Below are 21,012 nucleotides of genomic sequence, written 5' to 3' on the forward strand. Positions count from 1 at the left end.
GGGTATGGTAGACCTTGGCGCATGTTAATGCACGCTCTTTTCCCCCGCATGACACGCCGTCCATCACCTAGCGCGCACGTTAACCCCGCGGCGCATGGTATCACACCCTCCTACTCCTCTAGCTGTCGTTGGTTCAAGTGTGAAACATGTCTTTAATAAAATAAAAAATAAAAATAAAAAAGGAAGAAGACATAAGAAAGAGAGAGAAGGAAAAAAACAGACTCGGTTGTTTTGGCTTTGGTTCATACTCTTTTCGACGAAGACTCCCTTCTCAGCTGGATTCAGATCATCCACAACAACTCCTTCTCCCAAATCCACGTCCAATCTCCCTTTTCATATTCATCTCTCTGAATCCCAAATTTTCATCCATCTTCACATTCTTAATTCACCGATCGCTATTATTATTCCTCTCTCTCTAGATATGCATATATAGGTCCATATTTGAAATATACATATATCTTGCATATATTATTATCGCGATTAATATTCTTGTTCCATTTTCTTACGCTAGCCATGTTTGTGTAATAATAATGCAGGATGTGATTGTTATCAAAACGGACGTAAATATTTGTGGGTGGTGGGAACAAGCATGCACCGAGTGAGGGTGGATGCACGTGAGTGAAACCAGAACAAGCGGCGAAGAATGGCGAATCGGGTGGTGAAGGTGAAGAGGGAGACGATTGCGGCATGCATGACTTGCCCCCTCTGCAACAAGCTCTTCAGAGAAGCCACCACCATATCCGAATGCCTTCACACGTGTGAGTTTTCACTTTTCATTTTACTTAACCCCCTTTCCAAATCCCCTCTCCCATTTCCCTCAATCCAATCTTAATTTCTTCAAATTTTCAATCTTTTCTTTCTCATGCCTCTTCTTCATCTTCTGCCTTCATTCAATTGCTTTCAGTTTGACTCTTCTTCTTTCGTCCTTCACCCCCTCATCCCTCATGGAGGGGTTACTTTTGTAATTATATACTTCCATCATATATATACAATTAAAAGGGGTGTTTGAAGTTTGAACTTTTGACTACAACTAACCTTAATTATTTTCATTTATGGTAAAATTGTAAAATCACTTAGACTAGTTTTTTTAGTTCATGCAACACTGGTCTCGTGGCACCACCACCCACATTACTATTAATATATGCAATGCAATGCAACTAACTTTATTACATTTTGGAGCTTGGAAATATTTCTCTATGTAATTATTTTGTTGTTATTATTATTCTCGGTTTAAGGTTAATTAATTGGTGTTCTAGTTGGTTAGCTATCTTCTGTGTGAAATTTTATTTCTGAACGTTCCATCACTCATTGGCTAGAGCTTTAAGGAAAGGATATATCAATATATGTGAGCCACGCCACTAATAGATATTTTTTTTTCTTCTTTTTGTTTCTTTGTGGATTTCGTTTACTAGTTTGCAGGAAGTGCATTTATGATAAAATCACAGATGAGGAATTAGAGTGCTGTCCAATATGCAACATTGACTTGGGTTGTGTTCCACTCGAAAAACTAAGGTCACATCCTCTTCTTTCTGCCACTTTCCCAAATTACCCCTTCTACTACTATTTTCCTTTGGAAAGAAAGAAAAATACAAGCTGCTATATGATTTTTCGGTCTTGCCACCACAATATCATTGTTATAAGTCTGCTAAAAATTGAGATACAACTATGCATGCTTAAAAGCTTCCTTTGAAAACAAATTATATGTTTGATTTGTCTGTAAAACTGTTGAATAATGTTGATCCTTCAACATTTATATTGAAACACCATCAAGGGAAGGAATACGGGTAAAAGAGGGTGTCAAGATCTTACGGCAATGACCTGCAAGAGAATGAGAATTTCTGTTGCTAAGATATCCTATCAGGATAAGATAAAATTATATTCATTTTGTTACTTTGTGAAAACTAACTTGATTGATCGGCTCTCTTCACAGCAATTTGTCATTAACTGGAAATTATATGCATTTAGTTTGACATCTTTCGATAATTTATATACATTGATGCTGATATGTTTTAATTTTTATCGAGAAGTTTTCGCGACATAGATTTCATCTGTCTATTAAAAAATATAAATAGTGAGAACTATGGATAAGGTAACATGATTGCATTTAATAAAGTTTCATTTGAATTATTAGTTGGAAACAGCGACAGAGTAAGATGAACAGTGTAAAAGGGTGGTTATTCAATCTACAGATCAAATTAATGACATTGTTGACCACAACTGGTAGATATGTTATTATTTGAGAATGTTCAATTTTTGTATTTCTCAATTATCTTAAAAAATGACAGCAAAAATGTGACTTAAGAGTGAATATTGATTAAGTTGGATCAAAGAGTAGGGAAATCCTCATGGAATTGATGAATCTTCAAGATGGAAAAAGGAAAAGATATTGTTCTGAATTTTCTTTGAACGAAATTGTACTGTTATGAATAACAGCCGTTGGTAATGAAGCAGAGAGAGCAGTATTTAAAGAAGAAAAACAAAAAAGACACACACAACTAATGATTGTGGTGTTCTCTTTTCGATTGTTGCATGCTGAGTTGTAGAACTTGTCTTCTGATTACCAGGCCAGACCACAGTTTGCAAGATGTAAGGGCCAAAGTTTTCCCCTTAAAGGGAAGAAAGGTGACAAAGACACCTGAACCTGCTGCCCCCTCGGTACCGTTACCAGCTAGAAGAAAGGAGAGATCTCTTTCATCTTTGGTGGTCAGCACTCCAAGGGTATCTGCACAAGCAACCATGACAGGAAGAAGAACAAAACCTACAAGAAAGGCTGGTAGTCTGCGATCCTCTAGTTTTTCCATCGAAAAGTCCATTAAAAAGGAGGAAGAAGTACTAGAAGATCATCCTGGGAGTTCAAGTTCACCGGACACTTCAAATAAGTTTGCTGAAGATACTCGACAGGTTGTAGGAGAGATGAGCCGGCTTTTATCCTTCAACTCACTATCTAGTGCTTATTTATTTATCATTTCAGTTCATTACTTCATTTGATTTTCCACATTGTATCGGCATTAGTTCTTATAATAGTATACTTAACTTTTATTTTTAATTTTTCTTGTTGCAGAGTTCATCCCCTCGTGAAGGCAGTCAACCCTTACCAAATAAAGGAACAGAGAATGGTGCCGAATCATGGGATGCAAAATTGGATCTTTGGAAACCCTTGAATTGTTTAGTAGAAGTTGCAAGTAGGAGCAAATCTTTCAAGTCTAATGCACAAGGGTCTGATGCTAAACCAGAAACCATTCAAGTAAATGAGACTGATTCTCAAGTGCTAAAAACCAAAAATAAGGAAAATAAACGCAAGGGGAAGACTGAGGATGAAAGGACTAGCAGTTGTCCTGTCTCTTCTGATACAGTGAAACCCAATAAATCGCGTAGAGTTAGGCGTAGAAAGGAACCCCCTTTTGGGGAATCAGGCATATCACCCCAAGCTGTGCTGGATTCTAACAGCAGTAAACATTTAAGGAGTTGTCCAATTTGGTTCTCCTTAGTAGCTTCTGAGAACCAGTGAGATTATATATCCTTGAAATTTAAATTAACAACTTATATCTTTAAATCATATACATATTTTAGGGAACATTTCTATATTTACTTATTTCATATTGATGTATCAGGGAAGGAGACGCACCCTTGCCTCAAATTCCTTCAAGTTATGTGAGAATAAAGTAAGTTCCTTCTGGCATTCTTACCTGTATTGCTGCCTTTTATTACTTTAGTTTTGATTTATTGCATGATTTTGAAATAGGAGTATTGTGCTTGGAGCAGTGTTGGACATCTAATTTTTCTCTAAATTAACCCTCTCCTTATAGAAAATTTTACATAGCATCTTGAGTGATAGAAAAAGTCAATGGCTTTGACCATCAGAAGTTGTGCTTCAGTATAATGTCAATGATTTAGCAGTCCATTAATTATATCATGGAGAATATCAATGCAAGCTGAATAAGCAAGATGTATTTCATGGACTCTAGTTGGGCCTCTCATTTTGTCTATTTTAAGGTAAAATAGTTGTAACTCAAAAGACAACTATCTCGATGTAGTTGTAAGAAAGTCTTTCACAGTAAGAGAATTTTCACCTTTGTTGTTAGCTATTAAGATTGCAGCATTTACTATCACTCAGATTTTATTTTCTTTTCTTTATTTTATCCCATTCCATGTTATCCTCAATTATTTGTCATTCTTCAGATTGGGGACCATAATTGGGTCTTAGGACAGGCTAACTTCCTCTTTAGCCTTTCCTTTTCGCCTTGTTCCTTCATTTGTCCTTTATCCTTGTGGTTGGTACATGAATAACATAATTGTTCCAACCAGTTGTATATTTGTCAGAAGATGAGCATATCAAAGAAAATAAGTATAATACATGAAAAATAAAAAATAAAACTGAATTTCAATTACCTCAAAGGAAATGGGCCATAATTGTGGATTTTAAACTCAATATGCTCTCTAGAAATCTGCAGAAATACACAGATGCATTTTGATGATCTTATTTTCAATTTTTCCTAGGTGGTCAAGTGAATTTTTTTGTGTGTGCATATTATCTAAACAGATTTCATATAAACTCTGCCAAATATAAATGTTGCAATTTTTCTCTGCCAAAAAAAGAAAAAAAAGAAATGAAGGAAGAAAAACTCCTCTTTTCCATTTTTAGAAAGAAAGTATTCATGGAGTCAATTACATATCTAAAATTGCCTTAGGAAGAAATATGAGATTTCTTGCATTATACATCAACTATATTGATTGATTGTGTATACAATAGCATTTAAACTGTTGTAATAATAATTTACCAAGGTAAGCCTTTGGTAATGATCTTTAAGTGAATTATTGATCACACACTACACCTATACATGGTACTAAATTCGCTCGAGAAATCATTTTCACTCTAACTAGCTTAGTGATCCAAAACTGTAGGGTGTAACTGAACCAGAATGTTTCTTTTGTTTATAACAGGGATGGAAGCATACCTGTCTCATTTATCCAAAAATACTTAGTGAAGAAACTAGAGCTGACCAGTGAAGCAGAGGTAACTCTCTCTCCTTTTCTAGTGTATCTACAAGACATCAAATTTGCACAAAATTGTGCAATTCACATAACGCATAAGTTGAGGTGGGCCACCGATTTTGATGATTTTGATGAAGAAAAATGATTGATTAAAAGGAGGGGAAAAAGGAATAGTGTTGATTGATGTATTGGGGTTTTGTGAAGGAGTAACTTATCTCATTCAATGAATTATTCACAATTTGATTGTTCTTAGAGTATTCTACATGTCTTTTTTAAGCTCCTGACATGTTTGATCAGTCAAAGACAATCTTGAATCACCACTCTTAATGTTCTGATACATGTTCTTAGAGTATTCTTAGAACATCATCTGATACATGTGGCCTCCAACGTACTGGTTGCCCTATTAGAATAAGGCTTATATGTTCTGGTCATTCCTTCTTACAATTCAAAATAGAGCAATGGTAATAGTTTACACGTTACTCATTCTTGAGTTGATTCTTTTTTACAGATCGAGATTAAATGTATGGGGCAACCAGTGCTCCCTACACTGCGGCTACAAAATTTGGTTGAGTTGTGGCTGGATTCAGCCGCCACGTCACAGCGGATTCCAGCAACCATTGGGTCATCAGCAAAGGATTTTGTGATGGTCCTGGCCTATGCTCGGAAGGTCCCACATCCTTGATCATGGTTCCCCCCAAAATTCACAATTTTTAATGCACCTTGAAAATGTTGACCACAGCATAATTTCCCCACCTGCATGGATACTGAACATGGCTTCTTCTTCTGGCACCATTGTTGCCAAAAGCAGTTATATCTTGGAGGATAAGAAGGGCCAAATAAATTAATTATAAGGAACTCTCCTCCATACGAAGCATAATCCTTCTTCCATTACTGTAGCATGATGAGGTTGGTCATTGTAATGATCATTACAACATGATTTTTCAGTGTTCTCCCCCATTCCTTTGGTCCAATAATTTGAAATGCACATGTCACATAGAGATATAAAGTAGGTATAGGCCACCATGTGTAGTTAGGAGAGAGATTATTTATTGTGATTTTGACATTTAAATCGAGAGGATATTTTTTGGTTTCTTTTTAATTTTGATAGATGTTTTAATGGATGAATGATCCTACTATACTCCACAACTAGAAATAAATGCATTAGAGAGAGTGAAAAAGAATTACTGAAAAATACCATCAAAAGGTATTTAAGCATAAATAAATTGCCTAAATACATATTAACATATATGCTTTATGACAAGATATTACAGTGTTGTCAACCAATTTGGAATCGATTGTTGAGTGATTAGTTTATTTGTCAGTTTAAGAACATTAAATTGCAGCAGATCTTTAAATGGATGTGAGATCCGCAGCTTGTTTGATCATGTAGACAATTTCATCAGGATAAAATTTGTTGTTTTTGTTGTTGTTTTGTTTTTTCTTTTGATTTACAAATTGAATTTCTTTAACAGGCTAGAACGAGTCCAATGTGACTTGTGGCTTGAGCTTAACCATATTCAGTAATTTATACATGAGCTCTGGAGTGTACAAGTTTTATTTTGGTGCAAGTTGTTATACAATCATTTAACTGTTGAAACTGAGAGCATATTGGATGTTGTCTTGTTTTACAAAAATAGAAATAAAAAAGTGGAAATATGTCTATCAACAAAAACAAGAACCAAGCAAGAAAGTGAAGCTAGGAATGATTTCCAAAAATATCTTCAACATCTTGCTTGCACACCAATCGAGACCCACACCTCACTATTTGTAATGAATGGCAGCAATAACTTTTCAATACAAATTCAATTTCTTTGAAGTGACCACCTTCATAAATTGTGTGACGAAATTTATCAATGGACAGATAAAGAATATAAAGGTGAGGGCAATATGGCTCCATAAGAGGTAAATTCCTGGAGTTGATGAACATCTTACCCTTAGGCCCAAACAAATAACATTCAACTTCATGATTGCACACTTGAGGTGGATCTGCATAACTTACCAACATGAAACACAGAGCAAATCCCACCCAATCATTTACAGGACAATTTTGAGGGATTGCTATCTTTGCAAAGGAAATACATCTTTGAGGGACAAACCATGATGGAATTTCACTCCCAGTTATAAGCATGTCAAATCTTGCTTTTGGAATGCTAAGTCCCTGTAATGCACAAAATGTTTGTTAAGTTTGCAGTGTCTGTATTTCTATCATGTCCCAACTACCAAACACAATAATATAAAGACTTTTAGAAGTAGGGTACCAAACCTCAAAAAGGCGATTGATAATTTCTTGTATAGGAAGGTGGCATTGTATAGGTGATGCAAAGAGGTTGCATGGCTTGGATAGATTCAATTTGGAAGCTTCAAGTGAGGCACAATTGCTTGCATCCAATTCTTTTATGCTTGATGGAAGCTCTGGCAAAGATTCAAGCTTTTTGCACCAATTTATATCAAGATACTCAAGCTTTGGAAGTTTCGATATGCTGCTAGGCATGCTAACAAAGTCATTCCCAGAGAGATCTAGAATCCTCAATGAAGATAAATGGCAAAAGTCATCTGGTATTGATTCATCAGATAAATTGCAGTAACTTAAATCTACACTGCTCAAAAGGCATAAGCGGGAGACTGAAGGTGGCAAGCGAAATCCAGTTGGAGCTTGTTGACTTCCAAACAACCACTTAAAAGGGAGAAACATCTCCATTGAATTAGATACTTGCCCCTTGCAACCAGCAAATGAGATTACCCTGAGGCTTTCTAGATAAAAGACACATGAAGGGAGTTCTTCTATTGCTGTTTCACTTGCACATAGTTCCTCCAAACACTTTATTTCCTTAAGGCACTCCGGCAAGCTGCGAATTTTTGAGCAACCGGAAACATTCAAAATCTTGAGAGACTTCAGTTTATGAATGGTGTCTGGAAGGCAAACAAGATTCTTGCAATTGTTTAACTTCAATTGAGTAAGGCCAACTAGACTTCCCACTGATGATGGTAGCTTTGTTATAGCAGTTCCCTCTAAAGAAAGCATTGAGAGAAGTTCCATGTTTTCGCCAAACTCGGGAAGTATTTTCAGTTCTGAGCAACCAGAGAGATTTAAATCTTTCAATGAACACATCTCCAATTTACTTGGAAAAGCTTTGAGCCTTTTGCAGTCTTTCAAATTCAATAGAACAAGTTTCTTGTGATGTACAAGGGACGTATGAATTTCCGTTAAACTTGTACAACCTTCAAGAACCAATGATTCAAGATTTGGAACCCCATCAAAGTCAAGGGTTTTCTTTAGGTTCTTGGAGAAACTCAAATTGATAAACCTTAGCTTTTTAAGAATCTGTCAAAGTTATAAATATGACAGAAAAAAAATTATCAGTTTTTGAAGATATTGTGATGATGAGAAGGAAAAAAAATATAAAGAAGCATATGTTGGACACAAGTTCTAGTTGATATTGACCTTTTTTCCATGCCAAAGTTGTTCAATTTTGCTATGAGACAAATTGAGGTCAACAAGTTCATTCAGTTGATTACTAAATGGTAGAGTTTTCAAAGGAGATCCTTCCCAATGAAGAACTTTGAGTGAACAAGGAAGGCAATTGAGGCCAAGAGGAAGTTGCATCTCACATAACTTGAGTAATCTTACTTGATTGGTGTTGGAGAAGGCTTCAGTGCTCCAGCATGCTTCATATGGTTGAACTATGTCTAGAACTATAGCTTGAATGGCTTCAGTCCCCTAGAAAACCAGAATTGTAAACAGAATGTAAATGTTACATGCATGATGCATCTTAAATCAAACATCCAGTATTAGAAAAAGAGGTACTTACCTTATTATTTGTCAATACATGATCGATGTCATCTTGAGACCATAACCTGCTACGTTTGCCTGGATCATTTGGAGATTCTAGGAATACAATATTTCTTCCCATTTCTTGAATCAAATCATGCATCTGCAACTTATTGGTTGCACTAATAGTTATCAAATTTCTTTCAATCAAAATTTCAATTCCAATTTTAGGACAACCACCACAAGTTTCTAACATATCTGTAACTTCTTCTTTATCCATGCCCTTGAAGAAACAGGCAATATCTAGAAACATATCTTGCTCAGGGCTATTTAAACCATCATAACTTACTTTCAGTGTATTTTGGATCTCAGGAAGCGGAAAACTTCTTATTTGCTTCAAAGCACTATGCCAAACTTCTATAGCTCTTCCATGAAGATGGGAACCTAGCACTTCAATTGCTAGTGGAAGGCCTTTAGTGTATTCAACCACTTCTTTGCACAAATCCAAATACCCTTCTTTCGGTTCATCTTGTTTGAAGGCTTTCAAAGAGAGGAGATGAAGAGCTTCATTTGAGAATAAGCCACCAATCTCACAAGTTTTTAGCACTCCATGTGTTGCCAGAATGTGTTTGTCTCTGGTTGTGATTATCACTTTACTACCTGGACCAAACCACTCTTGCTTCTCTGCTAAATTCTCCAATTGACTTAATTCACTTACATCATCAAGAACAAGAAGAACCTTTTTATTGCGCAAAGAGTTTGCTATTATTTTTTTCCCATCAAAAAAATTATGAAAATTGCTGCTTCTTACATTAAGATGAGAAAGAAGTTCCTTTTGGATTTGAACTAAGCCATTTTTCTCATGCATCTCTCTAATGTTCTGAAGAAAGCAACTAACTTGGAATTCCTCTTTGATTGATTCATAGACTAATCTAGCAGTTGTAGTCTTACCTATGCCACCCATGCCCCATATGCCAACAAAGCGAACATCATCCAACCTCATGCCTATGAGTGAAATCACCCTCTTTATCCTAGAATCAACCCCAACAAGCTTATCTGTGCAAGTTGGCAGCTTTGGAATCAGCATTTTCTGTATGTGATCAACAATTGTTTCAACTAGTCCTGCTTCATGTCTGTACAGAGAGGGAATGGAACAAAAAAGTAAGCATTGAGATGGTAATTGGTGAATCAATGAGATGACTTTAAATTGCAGTTTACAACCACAATATTATTGTTGCTGTGCTGTTTCATATACATTTTTCCAAAATTTTCTATACTGCAGCGCGACCATAACCGCAGTTTAAAACCATGAATAAGTCTGATCTTTTATCTCAACACAGCCAGTTTACATAACAACATCAGTATGACAAACATCACAGAGTAATTTATACTTCCCTTAGTGATAACAATAGTTACAAAAGCCACCTACCATTAACTTATCATCATGTAATGTAAAACAGACTTCTCACTTCTTAAAGGTTCACTTTCAGTATACTAAACAGGTATGAAATTGATCACAAGTTGGTTATAGTAAATGTTTGACTCTACTACTTACTATCTAAAAAGTCTAACAAACATAACCATTTGATGTAATGACACTGGGAAATTCGTTTACTCAATCAATGCATAGAAATTAAACTCATCAAAATATATAACAATTTAATCAGAATGATGGGTCTACTTACTGATCCTTAGAGTCCCAACCAGAGAAACTTGCAACTTCTCTCAAGGCATCACGCCATCTCTTCACTTTGCCCTTGTCTTCTCTGAATCTCTCTTCATGTTTTCTGAAGGCTTCACCAAAGGTTTCTCTTTGATACCTCACATCAGAGGGATCAACACCATAGAAGATGGGAAAAACAGCTTGGCCAAGATTGCTCCTGCAGTGAAGAATCTTTTGGAGCTCGTCTAAGCACCAAGTTGAGGAAGCATAGTTTGGTGAGAGGATGATGAGTGCAAACATGGACTCTTCAATGGCCTTGAAGAGCTCCACAGATATGGATCCTCCCTTATCAAGGTCATGATCATCCTTAAAAGTCTTGATACCCCTTCTTTCAAGGGAAGCAAAAAGGTGGTCTGTGAAGCCTTTTCTGGTGTCATCACCTCTGAAACTCAAGAAAACATGGTTGGTCCATCTTGTGCTGATTGCCATCCTGTGATCCTTGCAATGGTGTGATAGTACTGCTTCTGATTCTGAAACTTATTGCTGCTATAACGCAAGTTTGCTTTTTTGTTCCTTATTTCTTGAGCCTGTCTTGTTTAGTCTTTGAGGAAAGTGTGGGGAAGATTGGTTACTTTCAATATCACTCACTCCACTTTGCTATTTTAATTTAATTTATTTTTTGTGCTGGAAGCTGGATTGATTTCCATGAAGTATCCAAGAAAAAGGTAAGAAAATTTTTTTGGCGAAGACTTATTGACTCATTGGATTCTAATTCAGGAAAGAAAAGTTGTTGTCCAGTTACAGTATAACCAAACAGAACATATATCAAAATTTAGAAAGAAAAAAAATATATCATGGTATTATTCTAAGGAAAATGCCGACCCCACTTAGTGGGACAAGGCTTTGTTGTTGTTTGTATTATTCTAAGAAAAATGTCACCAGATTTAGCTAAATTACATTGACTTCTTTTCAAATTAACCATATTACATATGATGCAATTAATCGATGACCTTAGGCCTTAACCTTCTTCAAAATTTAGTATATATAATACTGCATATTTTCATATTTAAACACTCGTGTTACTGAAAAAATGACACTTACTTTTCTTCTAAGGAAGGAAGTCAAGTTAATATAGTTGAAGCAAATATATTAAATAACTGCAAGAGAGTTCTCATAAGTGAAGCTAACAAGTAAAATATTTTTTTTTCCTCTAAATTTTTAAAAGGATAATATTTGAAATAAATGCTAATTTTATTTCTACTATTGTTTTGTTTTTTAATCAACAATCAGCTAAATTTTTTTTAACAATTTTATTCCTAAGTTTCTCTCTATTTATTCTTAATCGTAACACCTTTTTTTTCACTATCGATCTCTATTCTCTAGTCCCAATCTCAACCCCAAGTTAAAAGGGTTAATGTTGGAGTAGATGATGGTAACGGATTTTGAATTGATAGACTATAGATAACGTACTAAAAAGTGGTAGCATTGAGGTTGGACAACCACAACTAGGACCGACAATATATACTTTATTCGCGGGTATTTAACTTGGACTAATCCATTCGGATAGAGTTGTCTACCCTACCCGCTGCAGATAGGGTAGGGTAGGATACGAATTTGCCTGCGGGTAGGGTAGGATACGGGTTTAGTGTATATCCTATCCTATCCTACTTGCACTCCTAATATATTATATAATATATATATAAAATATATGCATGTAGTGAAAAAAGCGAGGGTTGAACTCACAATTTTCTTTTTATAAAAACTTAAAATAACCACTAAATTAGTTGATAATCATATTATTTGTAATTTTATGTGGGATTTTTTTAAAATTTTATTGTTTTTAATTTTAGTTTGAACTTAGTTTTTTATTTTTCTACGGGTAGGGTAGGGTTTAGAACTTTAGGATGCGGGTAGAATTAGGATTGAGAGATTCTCAACCCGCGAATAAGATAGGGTAGAATTTTAAAAAAAATTTCAACCCGTAATAGGATTAGAGTAGAGTCCAAACCATACCATATCCTACCCATTACCAGTCCTAACCACATCAATGAGGGGTGGTGGCTATTGGAATTAGGTAGGATCGTGATTGATTTAGTGTTAGGGTTAAAGATAAGTGGAAAATGAGAAAAAAATGGTGATGATAACGACGTAAACAATAATAAATCGTGACTGATTTAATGTTAGGGTTAAAAACGTATAAAAAGAAAAAAAAATGTGATAATAACGAATGAACTCGCCACTTCATCAATTAACAAAATATATTAAAATCTTAAGGCACTGGACATTTGTATTTGCATTCATACTTAAAGCAAAGGTTAAGGTTGAATTCTTCCTCAAAATAGTTACTTACCACTTACCACGTGCTTTATATTTTATATCCAAATTGTGACCATCCAAGATTAAAAAGGGCTATGTGCCATGAGAGAACAAAATATGCAAGTCTAATTCAAAACAAAGGAAGCCGGGCCACCATAAAAAGCCAAGGATTTACCTCCACTGACCACTGCAAACTCCAAATACTGTGGGGTGTGGGGCATGCACTTTTGTGTTCCCACAAAACTATTCCATTAAACATTACAAAGCTTCCTTGCATTGCATATCTCTACAGCTTGCACCAGTCTTACAGGGTACAATTAAAATGTTATTTGTGTAGATAACTTGTGTATATTCTATTATCTATTGTATATCACTAATTTTATAATTAAAATAGGTGACATATTATTTTTTATTATAATTAAACTGAATTTTTTTAAATTAAAATATTCTCTTCTTCTTCTATTCTCTATTTATTTTTCTCTTTTACTTACTCTATTTTTCTTATATGTTATTATTGACTAATTATTAATGAGCAATGTTAGGAGGCCATCAATTTTGGTATTTTGTAATTATCAATTGGCCATCAATAGTGCTTTTAATAGTGTGAGATTATATCCAATGGTGAAAAATCACTCACTTTTCTTTTGATGGTTAAATGCTGACAAGAAAACATAAAAGTTGATGGTCCTCTAGACTTTTCTATTATTAAGTTGATAACTAAAATATATAATATTGTTGTGATAAGATTGAATAGGTGGATGTCCATTTTCAAGAGAGATTGAATTTAATGAAGGTTGAAAATGTTACCTTTTGTATGCCTATAAATAAGAGGCTTTTCCTCATGCAATATATACAACAGCAATAAACAAATCACTTCTCTTTCTTTCTTTATATTACTAATATTTTCTATCTCCTTATATTTCTCCTCCCTCTTTCATGCGTTACTAATATATAATAGCAATAAATATATAAGTTTCTTCTATTATTATATTATGATAATTATATTAGTAAATATCAAAATTAGAGTCTTCTATTTATACTTATTTACTTTATATATTATATCTTCATTAGTTATTTATTTATTTTATAACACGTTATCAGCACGAAGCTCTAACGAGATTTTAGGAAGACTCCAGGTAACAAATTTTTATTATGTCGAATCTCTTTCATCTTGAATATAATGTTTTTGATATATTTAGAAATAATTATTTACCATGGATATTAGATGCTGAAATCCATCTTGATTTAATGGATCTTGAAGATACCATTGAGGCTGAAAATAATATATCCCAGAAGGATAAAGATAAAGCCATATTTTTCTTTTGTCGTCATCTTGAAGTATGATTAAAAAATGAATATCCCACATTAAAAGATCTTGCAGATCTGTGGAAAGACCTTGAAAAAAGGTACAATCATGTGATACTTCCTCAAGCCCGATATGTTAGAGAAAATTTTCTCGACCTTCCATGTCTCAAATGTGCTCCTGCAGTAGCAGTATTGAGAAAAAGAAATTAAAAAGTATTCTGAATTAATTTCTTGCTTTCTTGTTGCTGAATGCAACAATGAGTTACTTTTGATAAATCATGAAGCGCGTTTAGTTGGCGCCGCCCCATTTCCTGAAGTAAATGCGGCAAATTATAACCTCAGAAGAGGTAAATGGCAAGATTTTGATGACAAGAAAAATTATGGAAGGAAAATGAATTATGTTCACAAGAAAAGATCTCACCAGAAGTGGGATAAAGAAAGGAATATCGGGCAGAATAAATCAACCGAGGAGAAGTGTTTCCGCTGTGGTGGAAAGGGCCATTGGTCACGTACCTGTCGTACCAAGGCACCTAGTCGATCTTTACCAGGCATCTTTGAAAAAGAACAACAAAGGAAAGGAAACAAATTTTGTTTCAAATGATGCTGAGAACTCTACCACTTATTATGATGTATTTGATTTCTTTGAGGACCCTAAAGAAAATATTGGTCATTTGATCAATGATGGAATAGTTTAATATGTGGGATTGTGAAGTATATATTGTTAAGTTTTATGTGATGTACATAAATAATGAAATATTAATATGAATTTTGAAATTATTAAATGTGTCAAATTTTAAAATAAAATTTCAGTATATGACATTATCTTATGTACAGTATTTTTTAGAAAAATAATTCTAATCAAGTATTCAATTTAACTGTGCATATTACTCATTTTATTATTTGTTTTTGAAGAATGGCAAGGATATGTAATGAAGATGTATGCCTTGCGGATAGTGCAAGTTCGCACACTATTCTCAAAAGTGATATATATTTTACCCATCTTGTGCCAAAAGAGGAATATGTTAATACTATTATTGGCTCAGGCAATGTGATAGAAGGCTCCGGAAGAGCTGTAATTTTGTTTCCTGGAGGAACAAAATTTATAATAAATAATGCACTATTATCTACCAAGTCTCTGAGGAACTTGTTGAGTTTCAAAGATATTCGCCGAAATGGATATCATGTTGAGACGATGAATGAGGGAAATCATGAGTATTTATGTATCACAACTCATGATTCAAATAAGAAAGTTATATTAGAAAAATTACCCTCTCTTTCATCTGGGTTGTATTATACCAAGATTAGTGCAATTGAATCACATGCCACTGTAAACCAGAAGTTTACTAGCCCAAATGAATTCATAACTTGGTACGACCGTTTGGGTCATCCGGGAACAACCATGATGAGGAGAATTATTGAAAATTCTCATGGACATTTACTAAAGAACCAGAAGATTCTTAAAACTAGTGAATTTTGTTGTGCTGCATGTTCTCAGGGAAAGCTAATTTTAAAGCCATCACCAGTAAAGATTGGATTTGAGTCCCCTGAATTCCTAGAAAGGATTCAAGGTGATATATGTGGACCTATTCATCCACCATGTGGATCTTTTAGATATTTTATGGTCCTCATAGACGCATCTTCGAGATGGTCACATGTGTGCTTATTATCTTCTCGCAACCTGGCGTTTGCGAGATTACTGGCTCAAATTATTCGATTAAAAGCACAATTTCCAGAAAATCCAATTAAAGCAATTCGTCTTGATAATGCTGGTGAATTTACTTCCCAAGCTTTTGATGCTTATTGTATGGCTAATGGAATAAGTGTTGAACATCCAGTAGCTTATGTTCACACACAAAATGGGTTAGCAGAATCACTTATTAAGCGCCTCCAATTAATCGCTAGACCCTTGCTTATGAGAACAAATCTCCCAACCTCGGTTTGGGGGCATGCTATTTTACATGCCGCAGCACTTATTCGTTTGAGGCCAACAAGTTATCATCAATTCTCTCCTATGCAATTAGCTTTTGGCCAGCATCCAAATGTTTCCCATTTAAGAATATTTGGGTGTGCAATATATGTTCCCATTGCACCACCTAATCGCACCAAAATGGGACCCCAAAGAAAATTGGGGATATATGTTGGATATGATTCTCCCTCTATAGTGAGGTATCTTGAGATACAAACTGGTGATGTGTTTAAAGCCCGGTTTGCGGATTGTCATTTTGATGAATCAAAATTTCCAACATTAGGGGGAGAGAATAAGCTTCCTGAAAAGGAACTTAATTGGAATGCATCATCGTTGATGCATTTAGATCCTCGATCAGGGCAATGTGAACTAGAAGTTCAAAAGATTATACATTTGCAAAGAATAGCAAATGAATTGCCTGATGCATTTTCCGATACAAAGAGGATAACCAAATCTTACATACCAGCGGAAAATGCCTCAATTCGAATTGACGTCCCAGTAGGACAAGTAGCCACTGAAGCAAATTCACGCCAGAAGCGTGGCAGGGCGGAAAATGCCCCAATTCGAATTGATGTCCCAGTAGGACAAATAGCCACGGAAGCAAATACACGCCAGAAGCGTGGCAGGCCTGTCGGTTCCAAAGATAAAAATCCTCGAAAGAGAAAAGAGGTAAATTCGATTCCTGTTGAAAAAGACATAGTAAAGACACCAGCAGTTGTCCAAAATTCTGATATAACGCCAGAAGACGTTCAGGTACCTGAAAATTGTGAAAATGATGAGATCTCAATAAATTATGTCTTTACAGGAGAGAAATAGGACCGAAATAAGACAATTGTCAATGAAATATTTGCATATAATGTGGCATTAGATATCATGCATGAAAGTAAGGATCTTGAGCCAAGATCAGTCGAAGAATGTCGACAAAGAAATGATTGGCCAAAATGGGAAGCAGCCATGAAGGCTGAATTAGACTCACTCGCAAAACGTGAAGTCTTTGGACCTGTAGTCCGTACACCTGCAGATGTAAAACCTGTTGGATACAAATGGGTATTTGTGAGAAAACGAAATGAGAAAAATGAAGTTGTGCGCTATAAAGCCCGACTTGTGGCACAAGATTTTTCACAAAGGCCCGGTATAGATTATGAAGAAACGTATTCCCCTGTAGTGGATGCGATAACATTGCGTTATTTGGTCAGTTTATCTGCATATCATAAACTGCATATGCATTTAATGGATGTGGTAACAGCCTATTTATACGGTTCATTAGATCGGGATATCTATATGAAAGTCCCTGAAGGACTAAAGATATCTAAACCATCTAATGAATATTCGCAAGGGTTATACTCAGTCAAATTGCAAAGATCTTTATATGGTCTAAAGCAATCTGGACGAATGTGGTATAATCGTCTTACTGAGTATCTGGCCAAAAACGGTTTCAAGAATGATGATATATGCCCGTGTGTTTTCATAAAGAAAACAGCTTCTGGATTCATTATAATTGCTGTGTACGTTGATGATTTAAATATCATTGGGACTCCTGAAGAGATTCCAACAATTATAAAAACTCTAAAAGAAGAGTTTGAGATGAAAGATCTTAGAAGAACTAAATTTTGTCTCGGCCTGCAGATCGAGCATATAAAAAGTGGGATCTTTATTCATCAAACAACATACACAGAAAAGATCTTGAAGAGATTTTATATGGATAAGTCACATCCATTAAGTACCCCAATGATTGTAAGATCTTTAGATGTAAAAAAGGATCAATTCCGTCCTAAAGAAGAAAATGAAGATATCCTTGGTCCTGAAGTACCATATCTTAGTGCCATTGGAGCGCTAATGTATCTTGCTAATAATACGCAATCTGACATATCATTTGCTGTGAATTTACTAGCAAGATATAGTTCCTCTCCAACCAGAAGACATTGGAGTGGAATCAAACAAATCTTTCGATATCTTCATGGGACGGTTGATATGGGATTGTTTTATCCCTATGGATCCAAGTCACAACTAGTTGGCTATGCAGATGCTGGATACTTATCTGATCCACATAAAGGGAGATCTCAAACAGGATACCTATTTACATATGGTGGAACAGCTATATCATGGAAGTCCACGAAACAGACGATTGCTGCAACATCCTCTAATCATGCCGAAATACTGGCAATTCATGAAGCTAGTCGCGAGTGTTTTTGGCTGAGGAGTCTGATTCAATATATTCTGTCATCATGTGGACTGATTGATCATAAGATAGCTCCAACTGTCCTGTTTGAAGATAATACAGCGTGCATTGCTCAACTTAAGGGTAGATACATCAAAGGTGATAGAACAAAGCATATTTCTCCCAAATTCTTCTTCACTCATGACCTTCAAAATCAAGGGACAATTGATGTCCAACAGATCCGTTCAAGTGATAATCTGGCAGATTTATTCACAAAGTCACTCCCAAAATCTTCTTTTGAAAGATTGGTACATCAGATTGGGATGCGCCGATTTCGAGATATAAAGTAATGTCGGCAAGAGGGGGAGACTGTACTCTTTTTTCCTTGGTCAGGTTTTTTTCCCATTGAGTTTTTCTTGACAAGGTTTTTAATGAGGCAGTCCCCGTCACAAAGGATATTGTACTCTTTTTCCTTCACTAAAGTTTTTTCCCATTGGGTTTTCTTTAGTAAGGTTTTAACGAGGCATAATCCTAAATGGACATCCAAGGGGAGTGTTGTGATAAGATTGAATAGGTGGATGTCCATTTTCAAGAGAGATTGAATTTAATGAAGGTTGAAAATGTTACCTTTTGTATGCCTATAAATAAGAGGCTTTTCCTCATGCAATATATACAACAGCAATAAACAAATCACTTCTCTTTCTTTCTTTATATTACTAATATTTTCTATCTCCTTATATTTCTCCTCCCTCTTTCATGCGTTACTAATATATAATAGCAATAAATATATAAGTTTCTTCTATTATTATATTATGATAATTATATTAGTAAATATCAAAATTAGAGTCTTCTATTTATACTTATTTACTTTATATATTATATCTTCATTAGTTATTTATTTATTTTATAACAAATATGACATTTTTTAATTATAATTGAAATTAAACTAAAATTTAAAATATTGACAGAATATCTCATGTTCAAAGATTCATTGGCATTGACAATTCGAATGTTTGAACATGAAGTACAAATTTCATGTCTCGTTCACAAAAGAGTATTTACTCCAAAACAATATTTTGAGTGTGCTGCATGGCAAACCAAAAAGAATTGAACCATTACAATTAGAACGAATTCAATTAACTAAAACACAACACTAAACTAAAACCTAGCTACATTTGAGAAACATACATAGCATGACCAATTTTCTACCCATTACAATGCAAAATCAAGTCTTAATCACATCAGCTGTGGAATTGGTTACATCAATCCAGGAAGAAAATCACAGCCATATTCTGGCAATTAGCCAGCCATATAAAAGTATAAATAAAATAAAATAATTAAACACTGAAATTTGGACTCGAAACACACAAGTAGAAGAACCCTTCAATTTTTACCCAAGAAAATTTACACCGTTCATAAAACAAACCACTATACACCGTTCTTTTTTTGTTTTGTTTTGTTTTTTTTTTCTACTAACTATGAAGAATGCATGAACTACTACGAACCAATTTTGCTCCAATAAAAAAATGTGCATTGTAAGAAAAAAACAAAACAAAACAAGAAGAAAATCAAAATCATATTCCAAGCAAGGATGATTCAGCTAAATTACATGGTAGCCTGTGGTGGTTGTGGTTGTTCTCTTAGTTGGGCTTCCAACAAACGAAAGCAAGCCTCCACCATCGTAGCCGTCGGTTTCATCAACATACAAATCCTCGGTGCTCCTGAACGCCGCGTGCAACACAACCACCGCAACCCCAACCAGTACGGACACAAGCACGTTCAGCCACACCCCTGTGAGTGACACCGCCACCACGGTAACCACCGCGAGCACCGCCGCCAACGCCCTATCGTCGATCACGCGGCCGAAAAGCTCCACCGGCCTGTCCCTGAAGAAGTAGAGGAAGAACCACGCGGCGAGGGCCACGAGGAACACGATTATGGAGAAAGGGTGCCATAGGAGGCTGAGGAAGAGGATGAAGAGAATGATCATGGCGTAGTTGAGGCGGAAGTGGTCGACGTTGCGCTTCACGCGCAGTGTGGCCTCGCCCACGGAAATGGGGCGCGTGAAGGAGTAGAGCGCGAACACCTCCTCCCATGGGCGGCGCGTGGGGAAGGTACGTCGCGGTGAGGTCGCGGCGCGTGAGACGAAATAAGGAGCGGCGGAGTTGGATGAAGATGGCGATGGAAGTGAGGTGTAATTGGGTGCTGCGGAAGACATCACATCAGAGACTCGGAAACTTTCAAGGGGAATTAGAACGAAATTGGTGAGTTGCGGATCCGATTGTTGAACCCTAAAGCGGCAATTTTGGAGGTGTAGTTGAACAAGAGTGAAAACTGAAATGGTGAAACGGTGTCGTTTTATGTGTTTTGGTGTGAAAAGTCTTCTCTGTATGATTAAGGGGTGCCAGCGAGTGCATGGGAATCCTGTACACCACCCAAGGTTTTGTTGGGTCCCACTTTCAAGCAAACCTCACAAGTCACAAGTGTCCACCTCGTTTGGGTCTATAATTTTTTCTTTTTTCTTGTTAGAATTAATTATATGAATTCGTCATCAATATTTTACGAGAGGATATCTTGTGTTGAAGACTTCCAAGTTCCAAGTGGTTGACCAGGGTGGCAAAGTTAGTTGGGTTTGGGTTCACATTTTCCTTACCGACATGAGGATAATAAAATATATGATTATTAGTAGAAGATTCTTTTAGGGGAAAATAACGGAGTGCATTTTCGGTCTTGATATAAATTTGATACTTATCTCAGATTTTGTGCACCAATATTATATTGTGTTAGATAAACCACGAGGATATCAAGTGCTGAGGATGAACACTGCATCTGCATGCTAATTT

General features: G+C 35.7%; 3 protein-coding genes across 5 annotated transcripts; 1 reads left to right on the plus strand and 2 right to left on the minus strand.

Annotated features, from left to right (window-relative positions):
* Positions 1-184: 184 nt before the first annotated feature.
* Positions 185-6,253, plus strand: LOC130932441 (E3 ubiquitin protein ligase DRIP2). 3 transcript variants are annotated; one of them, XR_009067458.1, is made up of 9 exons: positions 200-433; positions 537-758; positions 1,413-1,512; positions 2,565-2,901; positions 3,062-3,504; positions 3,612-3,662; positions 3,743-3,993; positions 4,942-5,014; positions 5,501-5,545. XR_009067458.1 is itself a non-coding variant. In XM_057861766.1 (8 exons), the coding sequence occupies exons 2-8, from the start codon at positions 644-646 to the stop codon at positions 5,672-5,674; spliced, it is 1,293 nt and encodes a 430-aa protein (XP_057717749.1). In that variant the 5' UTR covers positions 185-318; positions 537-643; the 3' UTR covers positions 5,675-6,253. The 3 variants fall into 3 exon arrangements, 2 of the variants coding, with proteins under 2 accessions (XP_057717749.1, XP_057717748.1); XM_057861766.1 differs by lacking the exon at positions 3,743-3,993 and having other exon boundaries at positions 185-318; positions 5,501-6,253; XM_057861765.1 differs by lacking the exon at positions 3,743-3,993 and having other exon boundaries at positions 191-433; positions 5,501-6,253.
* Positions 6,251-11,185, minus strand: LOC130932440 (TMV resistance protein N-like). The gene is made up of 5 exons (XM_057861764.1): positions 10,447-11,185; positions 8,802-9,894; positions 8,435-8,710; positions 7,256-8,314; positions 6,251-7,150 (listed from the first exon to the last, which is right to left on the minus strand). The coding sequence occupies exons 1-5, from the start codon at positions 10,911-10,913 to the stop codon at positions 6,689-6,691; spliced, it is 3,357 nt and encodes a 1,118-aa protein (XP_057717747.1). The 5' UTR covers positions 10,914-11,185; the 3' UTR covers positions 6,251-6,688.
* A 7,961-nt stretch (positions 11,186-19,146) lies between these two features.
* Positions 19,147-20,650, minus strand: LOC130933027 (PRA1 family protein F3-like). Its single transcript, XM_057862522.1, has one exon. The coding sequence runs from the start codon at positions 20,385-20,387 to the stop codon at positions 19,770-19,772; it is 618 nt and encodes a 205-aa protein (XP_057718505.1). The 5' UTR covers positions 20,388-20,650; the 3' UTR covers positions 19,147-19,769.
* Positions 20,651-21,012: the final 362 nt, after the last annotated feature.

This window comes from Arachis stenosperma, chromosome 6 (assembly GCF_014773155.1).
Source record: "Arachis stenosperma cultivar V10309 chromosome 6, arast.V10309.gnm1.PFL2, whole genome shotgun sequence".
In the NCBI taxonomy this organism is placed as follows: Eukaryota; Viridiplantae; Streptophyta; class Magnoliopsida; order Fabales; family Fabaceae; genus Arachis; species Arachis stenosperma.